This window comes from Sinocyclocheilus grahami, unplaced genomic scaffold (genome assembly GCF_001515645.1).
Source record: "Sinocyclocheilus grahami isolate Dianchi unplaced genomic scaffold, SAMN03320097.WGS_v1.1 scaffold851.1, whole genome shotgun sequence".
NCBI lineage: Eukaryota > Metazoa > Chordata > Actinopteri > Cypriniformes > Cyprinidae > Sinocyclocheilus > Sinocyclocheilus grahami.
Window position 1 is genome coordinate 30,676 of NW_015506030.1, and position 19,872 is coordinate 50,547.

The following is a 19,872-nucleotide window of genomic DNA, read 5'->3' on the forward strand; positions in this document are numbered from 1 at the left end:
TAAAATAAAATAAAAAGCCACTAGTAGAAACAAACTAGAGCAAAAAAATAAAAAACTAACTGAAATAAAATAAAAAGTAAACAAATAAATACATAAAATTAGGTAAATTAATTAATAAAAAATAAATACATGAAATAGTCACACAGTTTCAAGAAGTAGCTCCACTGTGTGATATAAAGTCACAGCTGTGAGAAATACATTTGTTGTGAGATTTAAAGTAGTATTGTGAGATGCACAGTTAAACTTAAAAAAAAAAAAAAGTAACAATTTGTCAGAAATAAAGTTGCAGTTATGGGACACAAAGTTGTAATTACCTTTATTATTGTTTTACAAAAATGGGCTTTCATGCAAAATAGATGTTTAAACTCAGTAAGTTGGCCTATGAATGGCTTACTTTCAGGATTACTTACAGGTTTGCTCATTAAACTGGGATGGGATAAAGTATTTTAACAGTAAAAAAACACAAAAATCACCTTTAAAGGAAGGCAAGTGGAAAAGATGCCATTAGCTGAATTTTCACAATGCCCTTTAGAGTTAAGGTCAAAGTTTGGTACAGAAGGTGTATGCATTAACTTTATTTAATAGAATGAGAGCACTTTGCACACTATCTGTACTTTTCAGCCTTGTCACAACAAGCAGGGCTAGACCAGTGCGAGCCTACAAGATAATCTTCATCGCTCCCCTGAGCCAAATCACCGTTTGAGGTCTTAATCAGGGCAGAAGGCCTCAGTGCAATGCAAAACGTAACTCCCGCACAGGACAAGCTCCAGGGAAGCAACCAGGCAAACCGCCATCTTCATTACCACACACATCTGCCTTTATCTGCCGCTCTGAGACCTGCCAAGAGCCCTTTCGTAGTCTGGATAATAGCAAAGTGCATCTCTCTCCAAGGCGTCTGAGATAATCCTCCAGCAGAAACTTCTCTGCCACTCTCTTCTCAGTTGTTATCACTTCAATGGATTATAACACTTTTCAGGATGTTCAGATTTTGGTAAGTGCAGCTGACAAACTTTATCTTTTGGTTTCATCATGAGATGTCACAAAAGAATATAAAAATAACAGACCAATATAATGACGCAATATAGTGCAAAAAGGTTAGAGATGCAACGTCAACAAGAAGCCAGAAATGTTCTAATTATAATGCAGAGTTGATTTGCTGTAAATGCTTTTATTAATATTATTATTGTTGTTGTTTGAGTTTATTTCATTTTATTTTTAATTAACATGTTCATTCATTAATTAAAAATTGTGTTAATGTTTTACATTTTCATTTTGAGGTACTAACGTGTCCTGCTTTACTGATTTTTACTTTGTTTTGAACTATCATTATATATTAAGTTTATTATTGTGCACAATCTGAAACTTTCAAAAAATAATGTAGAGGCATGATTTATGTACAAGCAATATTTTTTTTTATTTCAGTACAGTTTATTTCATTTTATTTAACCAATTCATTTATTCATAGTTTTGTTGATGTTTTATATTTTTTATATTGTGGTGTGCCTTGCTGTTTGTTTGTTTTTTACTTTAAATTGTCATTATATGTGAACTCTATTTATTGTGTGCGATTTTTAAAAAATGACATTTAAGATAAAAGAGCCAGATAAATGCCATTTTCCCTTTTAAATTATTGTTTTATTTGTATGCTAATGTTAATGCATAAGTTCATAGTCAATTGGAGAGAGAGAGAGAGCGAGAGCTGTTCTTAATCGTTCCTACAATGGCACTACCTGATTAACGGTATATTAATCAGGTATACTTAAGTTATACATATACAGTTTGTGGTTTGTGTGAGCCTTCCAAATATGAACGGTCAATATCACACATAAAAACAGAAAAATTTAACTATATTTTAATACCGTTCTTAAAATAGCCAGGGGCACAAATTTGCACAGGCGCAGACTTGCTCCGTGCACCAGCTTCCATCCAAAGCCTGGACTTGCCCTGAGGCTTAAACAAAATACATACCACTCATTATGTCGCTATTCCTCACAAAGGTTAAGGTGCACTCATACGAACCAGCAAATGATGATATAGAAGCGAGCTGGCCTTAACAAACATTCATCAACTAGTAATGTTAGACCTTGAGAACAGGGATAATACCACTCAAAACTACAATTCACAGCAGCCCGATAGGAATAAATGGAAGGATGTGCCAAGGTGGGGTGATGAAGAAAGAAGAAAAGGATAAATGGAAAACAGGCTGTTTGGCCTTCACATACAACAAAGCACCTCTGATGTGAACAGTGTGCAAGAACAGTGTTTATGTCCTGTTGTGTGTTTGCTGCTGGGGGATTTCACCAGAGGCTATTATCTGACAGCGATAGGCCCAAACACAAGAGTTTTAAGGGACTGGGGCCTTTATAGAGATCTTTTAGTATTTGGCAGACATAAAGGGAGAATAACAACAGTCTCAGTTTCCCCTCAGAAAGCCCACAGAAGCAGACTTATAATAGTGGTTTGAATAGTGGCCAAACTCAGAAGGCAACACTTTATAAGTTGTGTTATAGAAGGTCTGAATCTTAAACGATACATTTGAAATGTAGTAGTGGTAACCAGGGAGGGGAAAAAAAAACTTGAAAAGAGTATTTTTGACTAGTACTTACTCATGCAGGACTTGCAATGTGGTTATTAGGGAGAATGGTTGGCCCAACTAAGAGTCCAATCTGCTGGTTACTAAACATGCCTGTATCTTCTTTAGTGGAAAGTGCCTGTGATTTTATTTTAGCTTGTTTTATGTCTGCTAGAAGAAAAGTAATGGTTCCTCAAACGGCACAGTAGAGTATTTTCCAGAATGTTTTTTTTCTTCAATCATCTGAAATGTGCTGTGATTTATATTCCAAATTAAATCATGTCTTGATCCAGTTATAACACTTATGTAATATGTCATTTGTCTAATTTAGATTTAACCCCATACATCATAATGTATCAATCATAAATGTTGTAGTAATCATTATAAACATGACACTGAACACTGAAGTTTAAGAAAACATAAAAATATATATATATATTGATAGGATCTTAAATGAAAATGTTCAGCACTTCATCTATTTACAACTTCTATCCAAGAAACTTCTTATTAAAGTGAGCATTTTACACCAAAAGGCACTATGTGGTGTTTATGTTAAGCAGAAAATAAACCAAAAAAAAAAAAAACACTCGAGAACATAACAGCTTTATTATTTGTAATTTGAGACATACAGTGTGTATCTATATTAATACAGTGTGTGCCTGATAAGCACACGAGTGTGAATGGGTTTATCAATGTTCTGCATGTTTGGTCAAGACATTCTTACAGTGAGAGGGGTTGTACTTTTTCTCTAGCCAACCTAAATCACCGCTGCAGACCCCTGAATGTGCACTGATTTATAATTCTCCAAACTCCAAGTCCATTTCTTTCTCGATTTGTCTCTGCTACAAAATACGTCAGCAATTTCTAAAGAACTTCAGGCCCTTTCCGATCAGTCAACCCTGGGGACAACAGCACAAGCTAATCTGATCTTGCCGTTTTTGAAAAAGTTATGGTGAAATTACTGACAAATACAAAACAGAGGAAAACAGAAACTAAAGGAAAATATCATAAGAAACTCAAAAGTGCCACACAATGGCTTGGGGATTTGTTCTGTGTAACTCCGGCAGTTCTACTGTTCAGCCAACTTTCTTATGTTGATGATCAGCCGTTTGCTGTATTCTCGGTGGTCAACCGGCTTGGCATCCACCACTGTCACTTTGATGCGAGATTCATCCTATGAAGACAAAACGAAAGGTATTAGCATCCATGTCTCCAAATTTTCCAATTCATCCACATCCAAGAGCAGTTCTAAAGTCTCCTAGGGAAACAAATGTTTTCTGTTTGAATATGAACTGTTCTTATTTTTAAGCACAAACCAGCTGCAAGTATTTTGAGTTATATGCACGAAGCAAGTAGAAACATGGAATTATCATGGGAGGGAAAAAAAGTGGTGTGGAGGCACAAGCTAAGAATAACCTGTAAATGGACTACACTCACAATTTTGGAAAAATCTTCTAATGACCCCTGTGGAAACTCCACACCACTAGTTTAACCTAAAAACCTATTTAGCCACAAATGCAGGCATTAAACATCTTTAAATGTGATATTGCCTCAGAGACAAAGGGCAGATTAAATGTAAATCTGCCATACATTAATAAGCTTTAATAAAATAATTCCCATTAAAACCCACAGGAAGCAAAAGCAATCAAATGAAACTACACAAGCAGCATTTTGAAGATTGTGTTGTTTTGGCATTGCAGAACTAGGTCTAGCACAATATTTAAAAGCTGCATGCAGATAATTGGCAAAATACACAATCCTCCACCAAATTTTAGCTATCTTGTAGTAGTCATTTGCAGATTTAATCTTCCTCCTGAGTCCTTGATGGCATCAAACCTAACCAACCAAATACACTTCAGCTTCAAACCACTGACCGCATATTTCTCAGAGATGAACCCTGGACATATCTTCCTAGAACCCAGGCAGTCATTCCTATGCAAATCCACATGGGCTTTGCTCTCTGAGCACTGCTTTACTTTAAGTGTAAAGCAGAATTCATAGCCTTTAATAGTTTATGACAAATGCTGCTCTATTCTATCATATTCTACATATTCAAAAGCCTCCACAAAATCAAAAAATAGTCACCAAACAGCCTGTAGACATTTTAACAAACAGAGCAGCAATGAGAAAGATGAACAGCAATCTAATAGCAAACAAATTTGTGTATACTATTTGGCTAACATTTCATGACTATAAAACAAGACCACTTTCTATTCATTTGAACTTATAGCAACTTGCTTTGGTCTCAATTACAATTAGATCATCTGCAGAAAAACTAAATTTCAAACTGGAACAAAGAGAAAAAAGACTAATCTGGATTAAGAGGCAGCACACCCATGGGATTCACAACTTGTGTACACATAAATCTGTTCTGACATTTGGGTTATTCTAAATAATAATAATAGTAATTAGCAAAACATGTTCTAATTATGTGCGTTTCTACATACATTTATTCTACAGGGTTCCCAATAGCTTTGGCCAATGAATTTCCAAATAAAATATGAATAATAATAAATAATTAACAAAACAAATATTAATCATCATCCGTCCCACATTTCCAACTAATGAAGAGAGCTAGAATACCCATAACTTTTAAGATTTTATCTTTTTTTTTTTAAAATAATTTTCCAGGTTTGGAAATCACAATTTTAAAATTCTCTGACATTTTCAGTCCCCTCTTCATGTACATACCTGGAGAAAATCCTAACCCTTATAAGATCCATATTTTCATACACCCAAGTTAAAGGTGGCCTTCACGAGTGCTGACTGTAGCCTTGTATTCTGATTTCATTACCTGTAATTTATCGATCTCCAGCAATGTGATGGCTGGGAATTCGGATACTGAGCATTTTAAATACTAATATACTAATTTCCCTGCAGAATAATAAGTCACATTACACAGAGACTGACTGAAGCACCGCTATATGCCTAACTCGCTTAAAGAAATAAGCTAGCCAATTTAAAGCTATAATTGTATGTAGCTAATATGAAATTTAATAAAATAAAAATTTAAGTTAATTTGAATTTTGAGATGTAACATGAATTTCAACTCTGATAATAAGAAAAAAGTTAATAGAAGAAAATGCTAAAATGTTGTTCTCTGCTTTAGATTTGTGAGCAGGTGTGTTTGAGGAAGGCAAATGGAGTAGGTCGTGTTCTTGGCTTCAGGTTCACAGAAACAACCCAAACATCTTAAATATTCACAGCTAATCTATCAACGTGGCTCTCGTGTGGCACGTCATGTGGAGAAAGAACAAGGCGCAGAGCAATTTTCATCAGCAGCAGTGATTTCCATAAACCTCAATCACATCAAAAGGTGTAAAAAACATTATGTACATTTTGTTCAACTTTGAAAAAGATTCCTTCATCCCTGTTTTGTATGCAATTTAAGCAAAATATTTTGGCTTAGAAATTAATGAGTGGGGGGAAAAAAGATATACAGTAGGGGTCTTCAACATTTTTTAGGCCAAAGACCCCTTTGGTGGATAGAGAGATGGAGCAGTTTGTTACAGTATAAAACATGTTGCATTTTACACCTAGTCTATAATAATGTGCATATATTTATGTACATTTTAGTTTGAAAGTTTTAAAAGAAATCTATTATGCGCATCAAGGCTGCACTTATTGACTAGAAACCGTTATTTTGAATTAGAATTGCACAATATTACTGTTTTCTATCAAGACTATATTTTAAAATCTAATTTATTCCTGTGATGGCAGAGCTAAATTTTCAGCAGTCTTTCATGCGACATCATCCTTCAGAAATCATTCTAATATGCTGAAGAATTTATTTTTTTATTTTTTTTTTCCTCAATAGAAATTTTAAAAAGAACAGCATTTATTTAAAATAGAAACCATTTGTAACATCATTAAAGCATTTACTGTCACTTTTGATCAATTTAATGCATCCTTTCTGTATAAAAGTATTAATTTCAAAAACAAGAAACACCTTGTTGACACCAAACTTTTAAAATTTAATGTAATGCATACATTTCAAATCTATAAAAATAACCACTGATGTACAAATTTATATTTTAATTTTACTTGCTATATTTTAATGTATTTAATGTATATTTTAATCTATATTTCTTCATTTTCTTAAATACAACAACTTTTCATAAAAAGTTAGTATGAGATCCATCTGAAATTGCAAGACACCCTGCTCTACCACCATGGCCCACATGTGGAAGGGCCCTGAGATTTTTTCTGTTAAACTTACATTGTAGGTCTCCATCTTCACTCGGTTCCGGAAGACAAAAGTATTGAAGTTTGCATGCTGAAAGACCTCATCAAATGCAGCTTCGTTCTGAAAAAGCAAGGGAAGACAATAACGTAAGAGGATTACAAACACCACATTGTAAAAGAACATTGTTTGTCTCTTAATATGAAACACTTTATGAGAGACTGAATCAACCTCTTGGAGTAAGAGCTTGTTAAAAATCCATGTCCTTAAAAGCCTATTTCATAAACACGCCACAGAAAGAACTCCAATTCAGAAACAATGTGCTGCTTTCTCAGAGCGTATTTGTAATATGCTGGCCAATACTCGAGGCCACACTTTCATGTACCACACGGATGGAAAACATAAGAATGAGAGTGAGAAGTAGACAGGATGAAGAAACTCACTGAGTCCTTGAGTTGGCCGAGATAACCTGAGTTTTGGCCAATAAGGGTCTCTGCACATTCCTGAAAGCAAGTCACCCATTGGTTGTCTCCAAAATCAGCAATGTTGGCCTGACAGAATGAATGAAAGGACAATTAATAAAAAAAGCACAAAACAATAATTTCACCCCCAGCTGGCCAGAAGTCATGTCTAACGGATAAAGGCCAGACTGAATCGGCAAATGTAATGGCGAGGATCTGAAAAATGAGAGGCCATGTACATCAGATCCAGTGTTAAAGATAGCAATGTCTGGATGTTGGAGACAAATGTAGTTATAAATGTAGTTTTTTTTTTTTTTGGCTGCAGACTAGCAGCAAAATGTATTTGCCCATTTCTATCCTGTCCTGGAATTCGAGATGCAACTCTTAAATACAAAAATCAACAAAATAACATCTGAGGTGACTAACAGAAAGTGGCCTCCAATGAACGATGCATTTAGAACAGGAAAACAACAACAAACTCTGGTTACTAATTCATTTCAGAAATTACTATTTTCAAAGAGCAGAAAGGGGATGGAAGAGATATTTATTTTAGGACACCCAGAGAATTCTGACTGGAGGGGGTTAATGTGTTATTTCAGAAGAGGCAGGGGAGCCAAGGGCAAGTCCCTTACCGAGAGCATGAGACGATATTTGAAGTCGGGGAATTCTTTGTCGCATTTCTCACAGCGGTACATGCCATTCTGCTGGTCCACCACCTTCTTGTTGCAGTCTTTACTGGGACAGGCCTGATACAAGCAGTTCTCTTTACGGATGTAGACTATGGTGGCGATGCAAGAAAAATAATCAGCCTGGGAAGAGAAGACCGTTGACATTGCTTAAAAAAAACACACTTTATACAAGCGCAAAAGGAGACTGTTTCTGCAACACAAAGCCGATTCTAATAAACATAGAAGTTTATTACAATTTTGCACTATAGCAAAGAGTTGGTGTCCAAATTTTTGACTGGTACTGCACATTCTAACTACCACTTCTATGGTATAAAATCCCTAATGTTGTTTAAGTGGTAGCTGCAGAACTTGCATAACATGACATATAGTTTAAAAAAAGAAAAACTAAATGCAACATGCCTGCAAAATGGGCCAAGCAGAAAGACAAAACAAAAACTCGCCTATATTAATTTAAAAGTGGGATATGCAAAACCGGTGATATGCATAAACATTAAAAGGGCTTCTGAACGGGGCTGAAGGCAGAAGGGAAACAGCAGCCGTAGAGCAACTGGAGAGGAGGTCAAAGGCTCTGTGCTAAATGTATGCAGAAGAGACAATGGGAGGACAGGAAGTGCACAGCCACTGGGGCTGGAGATGAAAAGGAAGACAGCGATACTAAGAATTAGTTTGTGCAGTTGGCACTTCCTGTGAAGACGGTACACTCCGATATCTCAATGACTTTTCTGAAAACTTTAGAGGCACAGACACCATGTTTTTGTTGTGAGAATCATTAGATGTGTCAGATAAACTACCATCAAACAAAATAACAGCATAAAGAGTTTGTTTGCATGTAAAATATCTGTATTTTTTGTATCAAGCTCAACCATTCAACCCTGTAATCAAAATTATTGCAAGAAAAAAGGTCAACCAAGCATTTCTTCAATTTATGGGAAATAATTTTATCAACTACAAACCAACATTCCAAAACCTACTGATTGCTAGCTTAAAATCAATATTTGTACCAGTGTTGTGAATTTTACTTTATTTTGGATTTTGTTTATTGCTACAAACAAATGGGTGTTAAAACTGATTTAAACGGGTAACATGGTTGGAAATTCTTATACAATTAATAGAAAATAAAATATGCAATTTCAGGTCCTATTCTATAGCCTTTTTGTGGAAAATACCTCATCTAGAAGGTAGAGGGGGTTCAAATAAATGAAAAATTCCATGTTTGAAAGTGAGAAGTGAAATGAGGTTAAAGGGGTCCTATTATGCTTTTTCACTTTTTGAATTTTAGTCAGTGTGTATGTTTGGGCATAAAGAAGATCTGCAAAGTTACAAATCTCTCTCAAAGTCCACTCCAAAGGGAAATATTTAGTTTTTAAATTCCTTTTCAAAAACTACAACGAACGGCTCGTTTGGACTACAGCATTGTTTTCCGGGTTGTGTGACATCACAAAGCGGTCCATCAGAATATCATTAAAATAATTCCCGCCTACGGAAACTCAAATGGTTGGGGGGGTGGGGAGGGGCGAGGTCGTGGTTAGAACGCTTGGTTGAGTGCATCAGACAAGACGAAGACGACGAAGTGCTGCTGTAGCATCAAGTTTTCGCAAGTTATTACACATGCACCTGAATAATTCTGTATGTAAATATGCATGTTACAATTATGAAAACGTTTTTAATAATAAATTGCTGACAGTATAATACTGGACAATGATGTAATCTGCAGAATTTACACTTCAATTATGAGACTACAGTGTTTCCCATACATTGAGTGCGGGTGTTTTTATATCACTGTATTTCTGAAGGAAACTGACTGTCTTTAGAAAATTGGATTTCATTTTCATTTAATCTTGCATGTAATGTCTGATAAAGCAGCGTTTGTGAGCTGCGTCATGTACAGCGGTTACCAGGGAAACCTCGATCTCTACCACTCCAACAGCACCTCCTGCTGCCAGAGTGAATTTGCATATATATATGCCACCACAAGCCTGTAGGAAACACTGGACTATGGTATAAATAAATTCAACTGTGTAACAGTTTCACTGCGATTCATGTTATAATGTTAAAATTATAGAATAATAAACATAATACATATGCACTTATCTGTACATCCTCGTGTGCCATCTTTGTATGTATGTATCACACTCATATCACATCTAGTTGTTTTGGATAAGAATTAGGGATGCACTGAATATTCGGCGTTTTCTTTTTCTGTGCCGCGTTCCTCTCATATTCAGCGTAGCGATCGGAATGTTTGGATTTCAGGTGATAAATTAAACCCTGTATAAATAATATTAATATAATAAATTAAACTTTGCAGATGCACCCCCTCTTGAAATTTCGGCATTACATGTTTTGCAAATCGCTGTCCGTGGGTCTTTCTCAGATATACAATACGTCCACACCGCAGACATGTTGCTTCAGACAAGCACGTGCAGGTCGCGGTTTCTGTTTGCGTCATCACAACATTTCGGCCGTATTGTTTCGGTGATAAAAGTCTTTCGGCCGAAAACCGAAAATGCCCTTTTGGGCCATTTTCGGTGGCCGAATATTCGGTGCATCCCTAATTTTAATCATGTAAATTGTGAAAAATACTGCGTTTTTGGAACCACCACGCATGAGAGCATGTTCTAGTACACCCCCAAAACAAAATCAAGACTTTGTAAAAGAGCATAACAGGTCCCCTTTAAACAAAGTCTTGAAGAGTCAGCTAAGGGCACCTTATTGTTTTCCACACATCAAGAAAAAATATGGAGTACAGTCACAGGACATAGTGCATTACAGGTTGAAAAAGGAGTCAGTGGCTTGACATGAGCATGACTCTGCTCTTCACAAGGCTCTGAAGAAACACATTAAACCAAATCTTTCCTACATAAACACTCATGGCACCCACATTTACCCTGGTTGACAAAAGCACTAAGATGAGATTCTTCAGCATTGACCTACAGTGGGCTTAAGAAACTCTCACTCCTCAGAAAATCAGGGCTTGATTCATATTTATGCTGTAAAATTTACTCTTTAATGAAATGCAAAAAAGGGCACTTTGCCTTTCCGAGGACCGAGAATTCAGCTCACAGTGGATTTATCATCGCTCTTTGGACCATAATCTATACAGAGCCTCCGGCAATGTCTTAACCCCATATTTTCTAAGGAAATGGGATCCGAAAACAACAACAAATGGCAAAAACGTGTTACTACTGTAATTGATTTCTCTTCTAACAGGTATACTGCTGACCATCCAGTTGTTTCGCTTTGAGAATTCGACCCCAATTAACTTCTCGAAGGGCTGGAATTGATAGTCAGTGTCACTTCAAATAAAAAGCCTCCCTGGAAATGTGAATGACAAAGGAAGAAAGCATACAGAAGCAAAGGCTTGCTATTCAATAAGTGAAATATCCCCGAAAATTACTGTTATTTCACTTAGTGTCCAAAAAAAATCCCTCTGAACATTTCCGCCTCTCTGAAATACAATAATTAATCCAGTAAATACCTATGTAATTATTGTCTCATTCGTTTGGTAGATGAATGGGTCCTCATAGAGGGGGCAGAGCATAATATTTTTTCTAGCTGCCAGGCAATATGGCTGACAATTTTACTTTTTTTTTATACAAAATAAAGCAGCGGTTTGGGAAGTCAGAGTAAAGTCATTTATTTAGTTCCATTTGCATAGACGGAAAAAAAAATCAGATGTTAAAGCACCATTAACGGAATCAAACATGAAAATCTTGTTACAAGTACATTTAAAAATGGACAGTTTTAATAAGAACTTTTTCTATTCCCAATGCTGTTCCCATAATTTTTGATCAATGTATTTAAATGAGTTTCCTGATTTTAACTATTCATTCCAGATAAGAGCTCCATAAAAAAAAATGCCAAAACATTATTTTTATAAAGATTTCCAAAAGCACAATTCCTTGTTGATTAAATCTTTTAGAAATGAATTTAACAAAAATAAAAAAAAATCTACATTCGTAACAGAACAGAACAGAAATATCCCTTACTTCTCCAGGCCTGGAAATCAATTTTTAAACTCCCTTCCAATAACTTTTTTTACATGGAGCATAGTTTAAGACAACTGGCTGTGAGCTTTTAGCAGCCCAACCTTGTGTCCCAACAGAGCTGATAGGATGAGATCAGGGTGAGAGCATGAGCACATTTCGTCACAGAGAAAAAACTGATGAGGTTCATATTCTTTCCAGTGGTCTATTAGGGGCCAGGTATTAGAAAAAATTGTAAAGTTTATCACAAAAACCCCAAACACCTACAGTCAGGCTTAAATCATTCATTTTCCCAGTGCTTGACAACAGCACCAATGTGCATCACTTCAGTAGCAGTCGGGACAATAGCTCAATAACTCATAGACAACTTATTTACCAACGTACAAGATCAACTGAAGGCAAAGTCTGGGTTGTAAAGCCCCAACCATTTTGAGACTTTTCATTTCATTCTACATGCTTCCTCTATTACTACAGTATGAGTCTTACATGCTGCTATTTTGGTTTGCAGTTGACTGATGATGCAGTGTTCAATTGCAATTTCATGCAACACCCAGTGTCTCTGTGCTAAATCACATACTTCAAAAATGAATATTGCAGAGAAAACAGTCTTGTTTTCTTTCTGCTTTAATAATTGATTTCTAACTTATATAAAACCAGTCCTCCCATATTTCACACACTCATCTGAGATTGTGGCTGCATTCCGCAGCCCCTCTCCATTATCGTGCTACATCTGGTTAGCTTGTCATTTCACTCTCATTTCAGGACATCCTTCTTTAATATTGCCACCAGAAAACAGATTATCATCTCCCATCTTTCATTACTAAATAAAACTATTGTGTTTAACTCTTGTTCTCAGCTATTAAAAGAATGTCATCCTTGAAAAACAATGGAACCAATATGGCAATCGCCATAAAAAAAAAAAAAAGAGGAAATGTATAGGAGAATGTGTAAACAGAGATAATCTCAAAAGTAAATGTCAATAATATTAACCCAATAAAAGCATTCCTTTAATAAATCCTCTACAACCAAACAAGAACATGTTAAATAAATAAATAAAATGCATTATTTAAAAAAAATAAACAAATGATTACAGGGCTGGACAATAATTCAATATAAATATGTATCGCGATATAATTTTTTTCAATAACGGTGATATGATTTTTAAACACATTTCCGATATTTCGATATACATTACCAGTGTTTCCCATACATTGATTTGTTTGAGTCGTTTGACTTCGTTGAATAAACATGAGCACTGCACGTTTCAAAATCAAAACACGTCGTGGGTAGGGGTGCTCCCATCAGGATTTTTGAGGCCGATCACCGATCACAGAAAGCAGTATCTGCCGATACCGATCACCGATATCGATCTTTTTAAAGCCTTCTTTTTATCATTTATAACTATTTATAGTGATACTCCAATGAGGATTTATAGACATTTATTCAGGGCCTGAATTTCATTTTTGAAAATGGGGGACTTCTCCTCTTATTTGACTCTTGAGAGAGGAAGCAGCTTTCACACAGGAGTCCACTACTGATTCATGGCTGATTACCACAAACACAACATTTATCCATTATTTTGATTTCAATATTACAACTTATATATGTACAAAATGATGCAGTTATTGCGTGCTATAGTCAGAATGTGTGATCCTGTTGTGGATGCGCTCTTCCCATAACAACGCGCTGAAACACGGCAACTAAACCCATAGAATTCACGTTTTATTATAATAATTTTCTCATTAGAATGTTATATACACAACATTCCCAATCATAGTTATTAATGTTGTGCACTGCTGTATGAGTTTATCACTGGTAAACTGAAGCGCTCTTTTAACTTAACCAAACGCATTCTATATGAGATAAATCAGATATACATAAAGTAAACACAATATTACAACGTACAATTGCACAAAAGGCTGCAAACGAACAGCGCGCATCTGAAGTGTCTCTGAAGGAAATAATGCATTATTTATCGACTTTAAGATAAAAAAAATTCTCTTATTGGGCCGATGCCGATAACAGAAAAAATGAGCATTTATCGGCCGATACCGATATGGTGGCCGATATATCGTGCACCCCTAATCTCAAAATACAGGACTGTCTTCAGAAAGGTTTTGATGGCATTTTCATTTTATCTGATAAAGAACGTTCATGAGCGGAGCTGATTTGATTACAGCCGTTACTGGAGAAACCAGTAGTTCTACCGCTCTCAAAGCGCCAACTGCTGGCAGACAATCAGTTTGCATTTTCCATAAGCCCATTTCCAGCAACGGGTTTGATGTTGCTTTTTTTTTTCTGCAGCAACTCAGAGCACTTTTCATACTCTTTATACTGGCTAAAGCACATTTGTTTCAATCTATAAGAAAAATCAGCCTACACTACCAGTCAAAGGTTTTGAACAGTAAGAATTTTTTTTTTTTTTTAAGAATTCTCTTCTGCTCACCAAGCCTGCATTTATTTGATCCAAAGTACAGCAAAAACAGTAAAATTTTGAAATATTTTCCCTATTTAAAATAACTGCTTTCTATTTGAACATTTTAAAATGTAATTTATTCCTGTGATCAAAGCTGAATTTTCAGCATCATTACTCCAGTCTTCAGTGTCACATGATCCTTCAGAAATCATTCTAATAAGCCGATTTGCTGATTATCAATATTTAATACAGTTGACTACATTTTTTTTTCAGGATTCTTTGATGAATAGAAAGATCCAAAGATCAGCATTTATCTAAAATAAAAAGCTTTTGTAACATTATACACTATTCCATTCAAAAGCTTGGAGTCAGTATGATTAATTTTTTTTATAAGAAATTATAGAAATTAATAATTTTATTTAGCAAGGATGATTTAAATTTATCAAAAGTGATGATAAAGACATTTATAATGTTACAAAAGATTTATATTTCAGATTAATGCTGTTCTTCTGAACTTTCTACTCAAAGAAATCTGAAAAAATTCTACTTGGTTGTTTTCAACAAATGATTTTTGAGCAGCAAATCAGAATATTAGAATGATTTCTGAAGGATCATGTGACTAGAGTGATGATGCTAAAATATAGCTTTGAAATCACAGGAATAAATTACACTTTAAAATATTTTCAAATAGAAAAGTTATTTTAAATAGTAAAAATATTTCAAAATGTTACTGTTTTTGCTGTATTTTGGATCAAATAAATGCCGGATTGGAAGAGAATTCTTTCAAAACATAAAAAAAATCTCACATTTCTTGTTTGTATGAAGGCTAAATACAAATAAAAGGTGAACATTAATTTATTTGTGCAGTTTTTTTCTCTAAAATATTATATGGTTTTATATGAGGTGTCATAGACTTGGCAAATTCATTTTTCATAAGTTTGTATGCACAGACATCTGCTGTGGGCGTTTGGCATTTTTTATGAGGCTTTTTTTAATAGTGTTTATATTGATATCGGAATTATATCATATCGACCGAAATTAAGAAATATATTGTGATATAAATTTTGGCCATATCGTCCAGCCATACGATTACATTCATAAAACAAAAGATAATTGAATTATATACTTAACATTTACAATAATATGCTAATTTTATTTAATTTAGAAAAGGCCACATGCCATACTTTGTTAATATTTAAATTATTTTGCTGTGGTCTTGCAATAGTCATCTAAAATGGCCAATTAATAGAACAATCTCTGATTCTGGTATCAACTACTAAAACGCTGGTATCGTGACAAACCTACCCCCACGTATACACTAGAAAAACCAAAAATAGGCAGCAGACAAGGTCAGATTTGTTATGCAGCTTATCTGTAGTATAATCTCTTAATTATTAGGCTTAGTAAATGGAGTCCTGTTAATCTCCATTCTCCATCTCCAGTGCTGAATATGAGTAATGCTTAAGCACACACCTTGGGAAGATGGGAAGGGCATTACAATGCATGATTAATGAGCAGAGAGAAAAGTAACAGTGTAGCTAAATGACTGCATCCCTGTCTGAAAAATTAGTGTTTACTATTGTCATTTTGCATTATTGACACTATTTTCCTAATTAATGCTGTTCAGTTGCTTTGTCACAATCTGTATTGTTAAAAGCGCTATATAAATAAAGGTGACTTGACTTGACCTGTCTCTTTTGTTTCAGAACACGTGTCATGCAGGACCGACTGATTACAACTAATCAGATGAACAGAATGAGACACCCTAATAAAGTGATGCTCCACAAGACAAGGGATTTCTAAAAAGGGTCATGTTTATGGCTTAATTATTTCATCTTCTGTTTGTTTTTTTGCACCAAAACGAGTAATTTTTATACAGCCATTTTCTACCCTCTCTGTGACCCTTAGAATTAAACAGGCTGCTCATTGCTGCAGTTTAGCTATATGTATACAAGTTTGCTATACACTACATTATAATAAGCACTGTTAATGTGTAAACGTGGACAGTCAAGTGTTGTAGGTTTCTGACGTTAGAAATCCAACTATTTTAGAATGAGCCAACCAAAAAAAATAGTATTTTTAGACCAGAAAAAAATGCCCTAATGACAAGACCCCTTAAAATATTTATTTAGAAAACATAAATTTAAGATATAAACTTAATTATGAAAATATTATATAAATAAAAGTACATAAAAAAATAAATGTAATTGTTTGGAAATGTATTCTAATGTGTTCTTCTCACAGAGAAAAAAAAAAATCATGTGTTGGCGACATACTTTGTCTCCATGTCCCAAGTGCTCATTCTTGACTTCCGCCAGGGTCTTCCAGTTTGTGTTTCCACCACCACCACCAGGCCCTCTTAACTCAGTCATCGACTGTCCATCTATAGCATGTCCTTCCTTATCATACCTGTAAACAAATAGAGAGAAAAAAAAATGCTTAGCCTCTAATGCTGTCAATTATCATAAAATAAATCAGTCAGACATATGTTCATCTCTACATACAAGGCAATAGCTCATCTGTGCAGGCAGATAAGTAGCTGATATATTAACTAGATCTACAGAGACAGAGAGAGATCGGCTTTAGCTAGGGAAAAACAGCACGCTGGGGGCTATTTGTGAAACAAATCAACAGTGTAGGAATGGTTCAGGGAGATGGGGTCAGGGCTGCAATGGTGAAATCAGAAACCTATTTTCACTCACGCTCCGGATTGGCTGGAAAGACTAGGTTGGAGACGGAATAAAAAACTAAGCTCACTCAGGATGAATCGGTGTGTCTGAGGAATTGATACAGCATTATAATCTAGAGACCACAGGCCTGGTTAACGGAGGGGTAGGATGGGGTGGATCAGTAAATACAAGGGTTCAGGGCTTGTTCTGGGGAGGCACGACTAATTAAAAATATCCAAGTAAATAGACAAGCGTTTGGCCCTGGCTGCTTGTGCTGTGTTTGCCAACTGAAAAATGGGTTGAATACTAAAGCATGGTCTCTAACCTTAATTTTCAGCTTCTTTGTTATATGAATGCACTTATGTACTTCCCAGAATAATTCCCTAAATATAGCGCTAGTCGTGCGTTACAAAAAGGATCAGCCTACTTCTGATTAAAAAAATATGTTTTTGTCCCCAGTGTTTTCAACACATTTCAATGAAAAGTGGATATTCAGAAACGGCAAGCGTATTCATACAACAACGATGGTAACTGATACTATGCTGGAATAAAGCAAGAAACTATTCAACTATTGTGAATCTTGCGAATGAGTCATAAAAATAAACAATACAGCAGAATAAAACAAACGCTTCAAATGGCCAAGACCTGATGGTGTGCGGTAACTGGCAGACTGAGCCTGAATATATGGATAATGGGCGGTGCCATCAAGGAAGGAAGAATGAACACAAGAGGAGCAAATTGGAAATGGCATGTGCTTTAGAGCAGTGAAGTGACAGGCTGGCACTGTCAGACAACAAGAGGAAAACAGCAAGACTGAGCACTGAACGGACTTGTCACATGTCAGAGGGCATGAAATACTCGTGACAGGAATAGTAAGAGAGGCAAGAAAATTAAGAATCTATGAAGGAATGTCATTAACAAGTCTTGCTTGAGTGCAGTTTCTCAACAGATTGGAAAAATTGCAGTTTTTGAAAATAAGTAATATTTACGATATTAGTTAAAAAGTTTCAGCTTGTTTCTCACACATTGCCACTGTATGGCATCAGAACACCTAGAATATAAACACTCCAGTCATACGGAGTGCTTTTATGGAAATAGGCAGTATAAATCCTCTTCTGCTATATGGAAAAGAAATTAACACTGGGGTGGAATGATATGGGGGTGAGTAAACAATACCATTTTCATTTTTGGGTCAACAATTCCTTTGACCTGGAAACAGCATGGCAACATATGTTCTCTTGAAGCTCATTGCACAGTACAATGTTCCCCGAGGACTTTGCTCATGTGTGAGCCAAGCGGAGAACCCCAAAAATGTACTTGAACAAAACAGTCACTGAAACTAGTGAGCCTTGCTTAATATCTCAAATTGAGTTTGATGGAGACATCTAGTGTAAGTACAGGGAGTGCAAGCACAGAGAGACTCCTGGGTGTGTGTTGCTTTATTCCTCATGCTGGTTTGAAGGCTCTGACAGGTGGGGTGGAGGCAGGAGAGGTTCCGCTGCCTCCGAGAAGACTGTCGAAAATGAGCCAGTCAAAGTAATTGACAACCTATGAGTAAGAGTGCATCAGTGAACGAGAATGAATGATAATGAACAGGGTGAGAGTGGCAGAGTGAGAAGGAACGACGGGAGGTGTGACTGATAGTGGAGTATGAAGTCCACACTGCAGGAGAAGCAGACTAACAGTGGTCCTAATCTCTGACGCCATCTACTGGACAAAAGACGACTTGCATCAAAATGCTGACATAACCATCATATAGTATCATTAAGGGTTAGTTTATATACTTTATGGAAGCTTTGGCCAAATATGTACACTGACTGCTACACTAAAACCAACCGAGGCGACAAAGAGCAACTGCTTGCCAATTAAACATTTTAGGAGCTGAGCATTAAAATAACAATACGTATTCAAATGGCTATGACTTCCCAGGCTCAGACATCACAAATTAAAAATCAATGTGATTAGGTCCAGGTTTTCCAAGTGAGAATTACACAATTTACATTCAATTTTTACTAAAAAAAAAAAAAAAAAAAAATTATATACATACATATATACATACATACATACATACATACATACATACATACATACATACATACATACATACATACATACATACATACATACATACATACATACATACATACATACATACATACATACATACATACAATACATACATACATACATATATATATATATATATATATATATAAATAAAAAAAATAATCCATTGGTAATATCTATTAAACAAGATAAAACAGTCAGAACCATCTCTCTCAACAAACTAATCATTCATGGATTATTTGCATTTAACAATCACAAAAGTAGGTAGGAACATGCATTAAATATTCCTTCAATTACTGCACAATAACTTCAGAAGAAACAAAACACCTACATTATCCTGAAGTGCCAAATTACACAAAGCCAGAAAAACACCTACATTATCCAGAAGTGCCAAATTACACAAAGCCAGAAATACTGACAGTAAAGCAGCACGGTGACAACAACTCCCTACACTGAGCTCTGGAGCGTGAGAACGAAAGATCCTCAATTAATGTGATTAATTGGATTGACTTTAAATGGCAGACAACGTGAATGCCCAAACATGTTCAACTCCATGAGGACCAGACTTCAAGGTTAAATCCCACTGGGCCTACAGCTTAACAGATCAAAGATGGACACCGTCATTTAAGTCAACATAGTAGTGTTCACACATTTTATTCACATAAAGCATTTCCAAGTAAAACAGGAAACGCAACTGAATAAAATTTAAGGGAAAAAAACAAACTGTTTGGATGACGACATGGTTGGAGGGGAGGGGCTGAAGAACAAGAGTGCTTAGTGCTTGTGAGGGGGGGGGGGGTGCTTTTATTTTTCTTGGCAATTTTTTTTA

At 35.6% G+C, this 19,872-nt stretch overlaps 1 protein-coding gene across 2 annotated transcripts in view; it reads right to left on the minus strand.

Annotated features, from left to right (window-relative positions):
• Nucleotides 1–3,164: 3,164 nt before the first annotated feature.
• LOC107562955 (replication protein A 70 kDa DNA-binding subunit) overlaps nt 3,165–19,872 on the minus strand; it is a 30,412-nt gene continuing 13,704 nt past the window's right edge. For both annotated transcript variants that reach the window (XM_016247715.1, XM_016247716.1), the window contains 5 exons: nt 16,584–16,716; nt 7,849–8,025; nt 7,199–7,306; nt 6,792–6,878; nt 3,165–3,746 (listed from right to left, as the gene is read on the minus strand). In XM_016247715.1, coding sequence (XP_016103201.1) covers nt 3,642–3,746; nt 6,792–6,878; nt 7,199–7,306; nt 7,849–8,025; nt 16,584–16,716 — 610 coding nt within the window. In that variant the 3' untranslated portion in view covers nt 3,165–3,641. The remainder of the gene's footprint in view (nt 3,747–6,791; nt 6,879–7,198; nt 7,307–7,848; nt 8,026–16,583; nt 16,717–19,872) is intronic.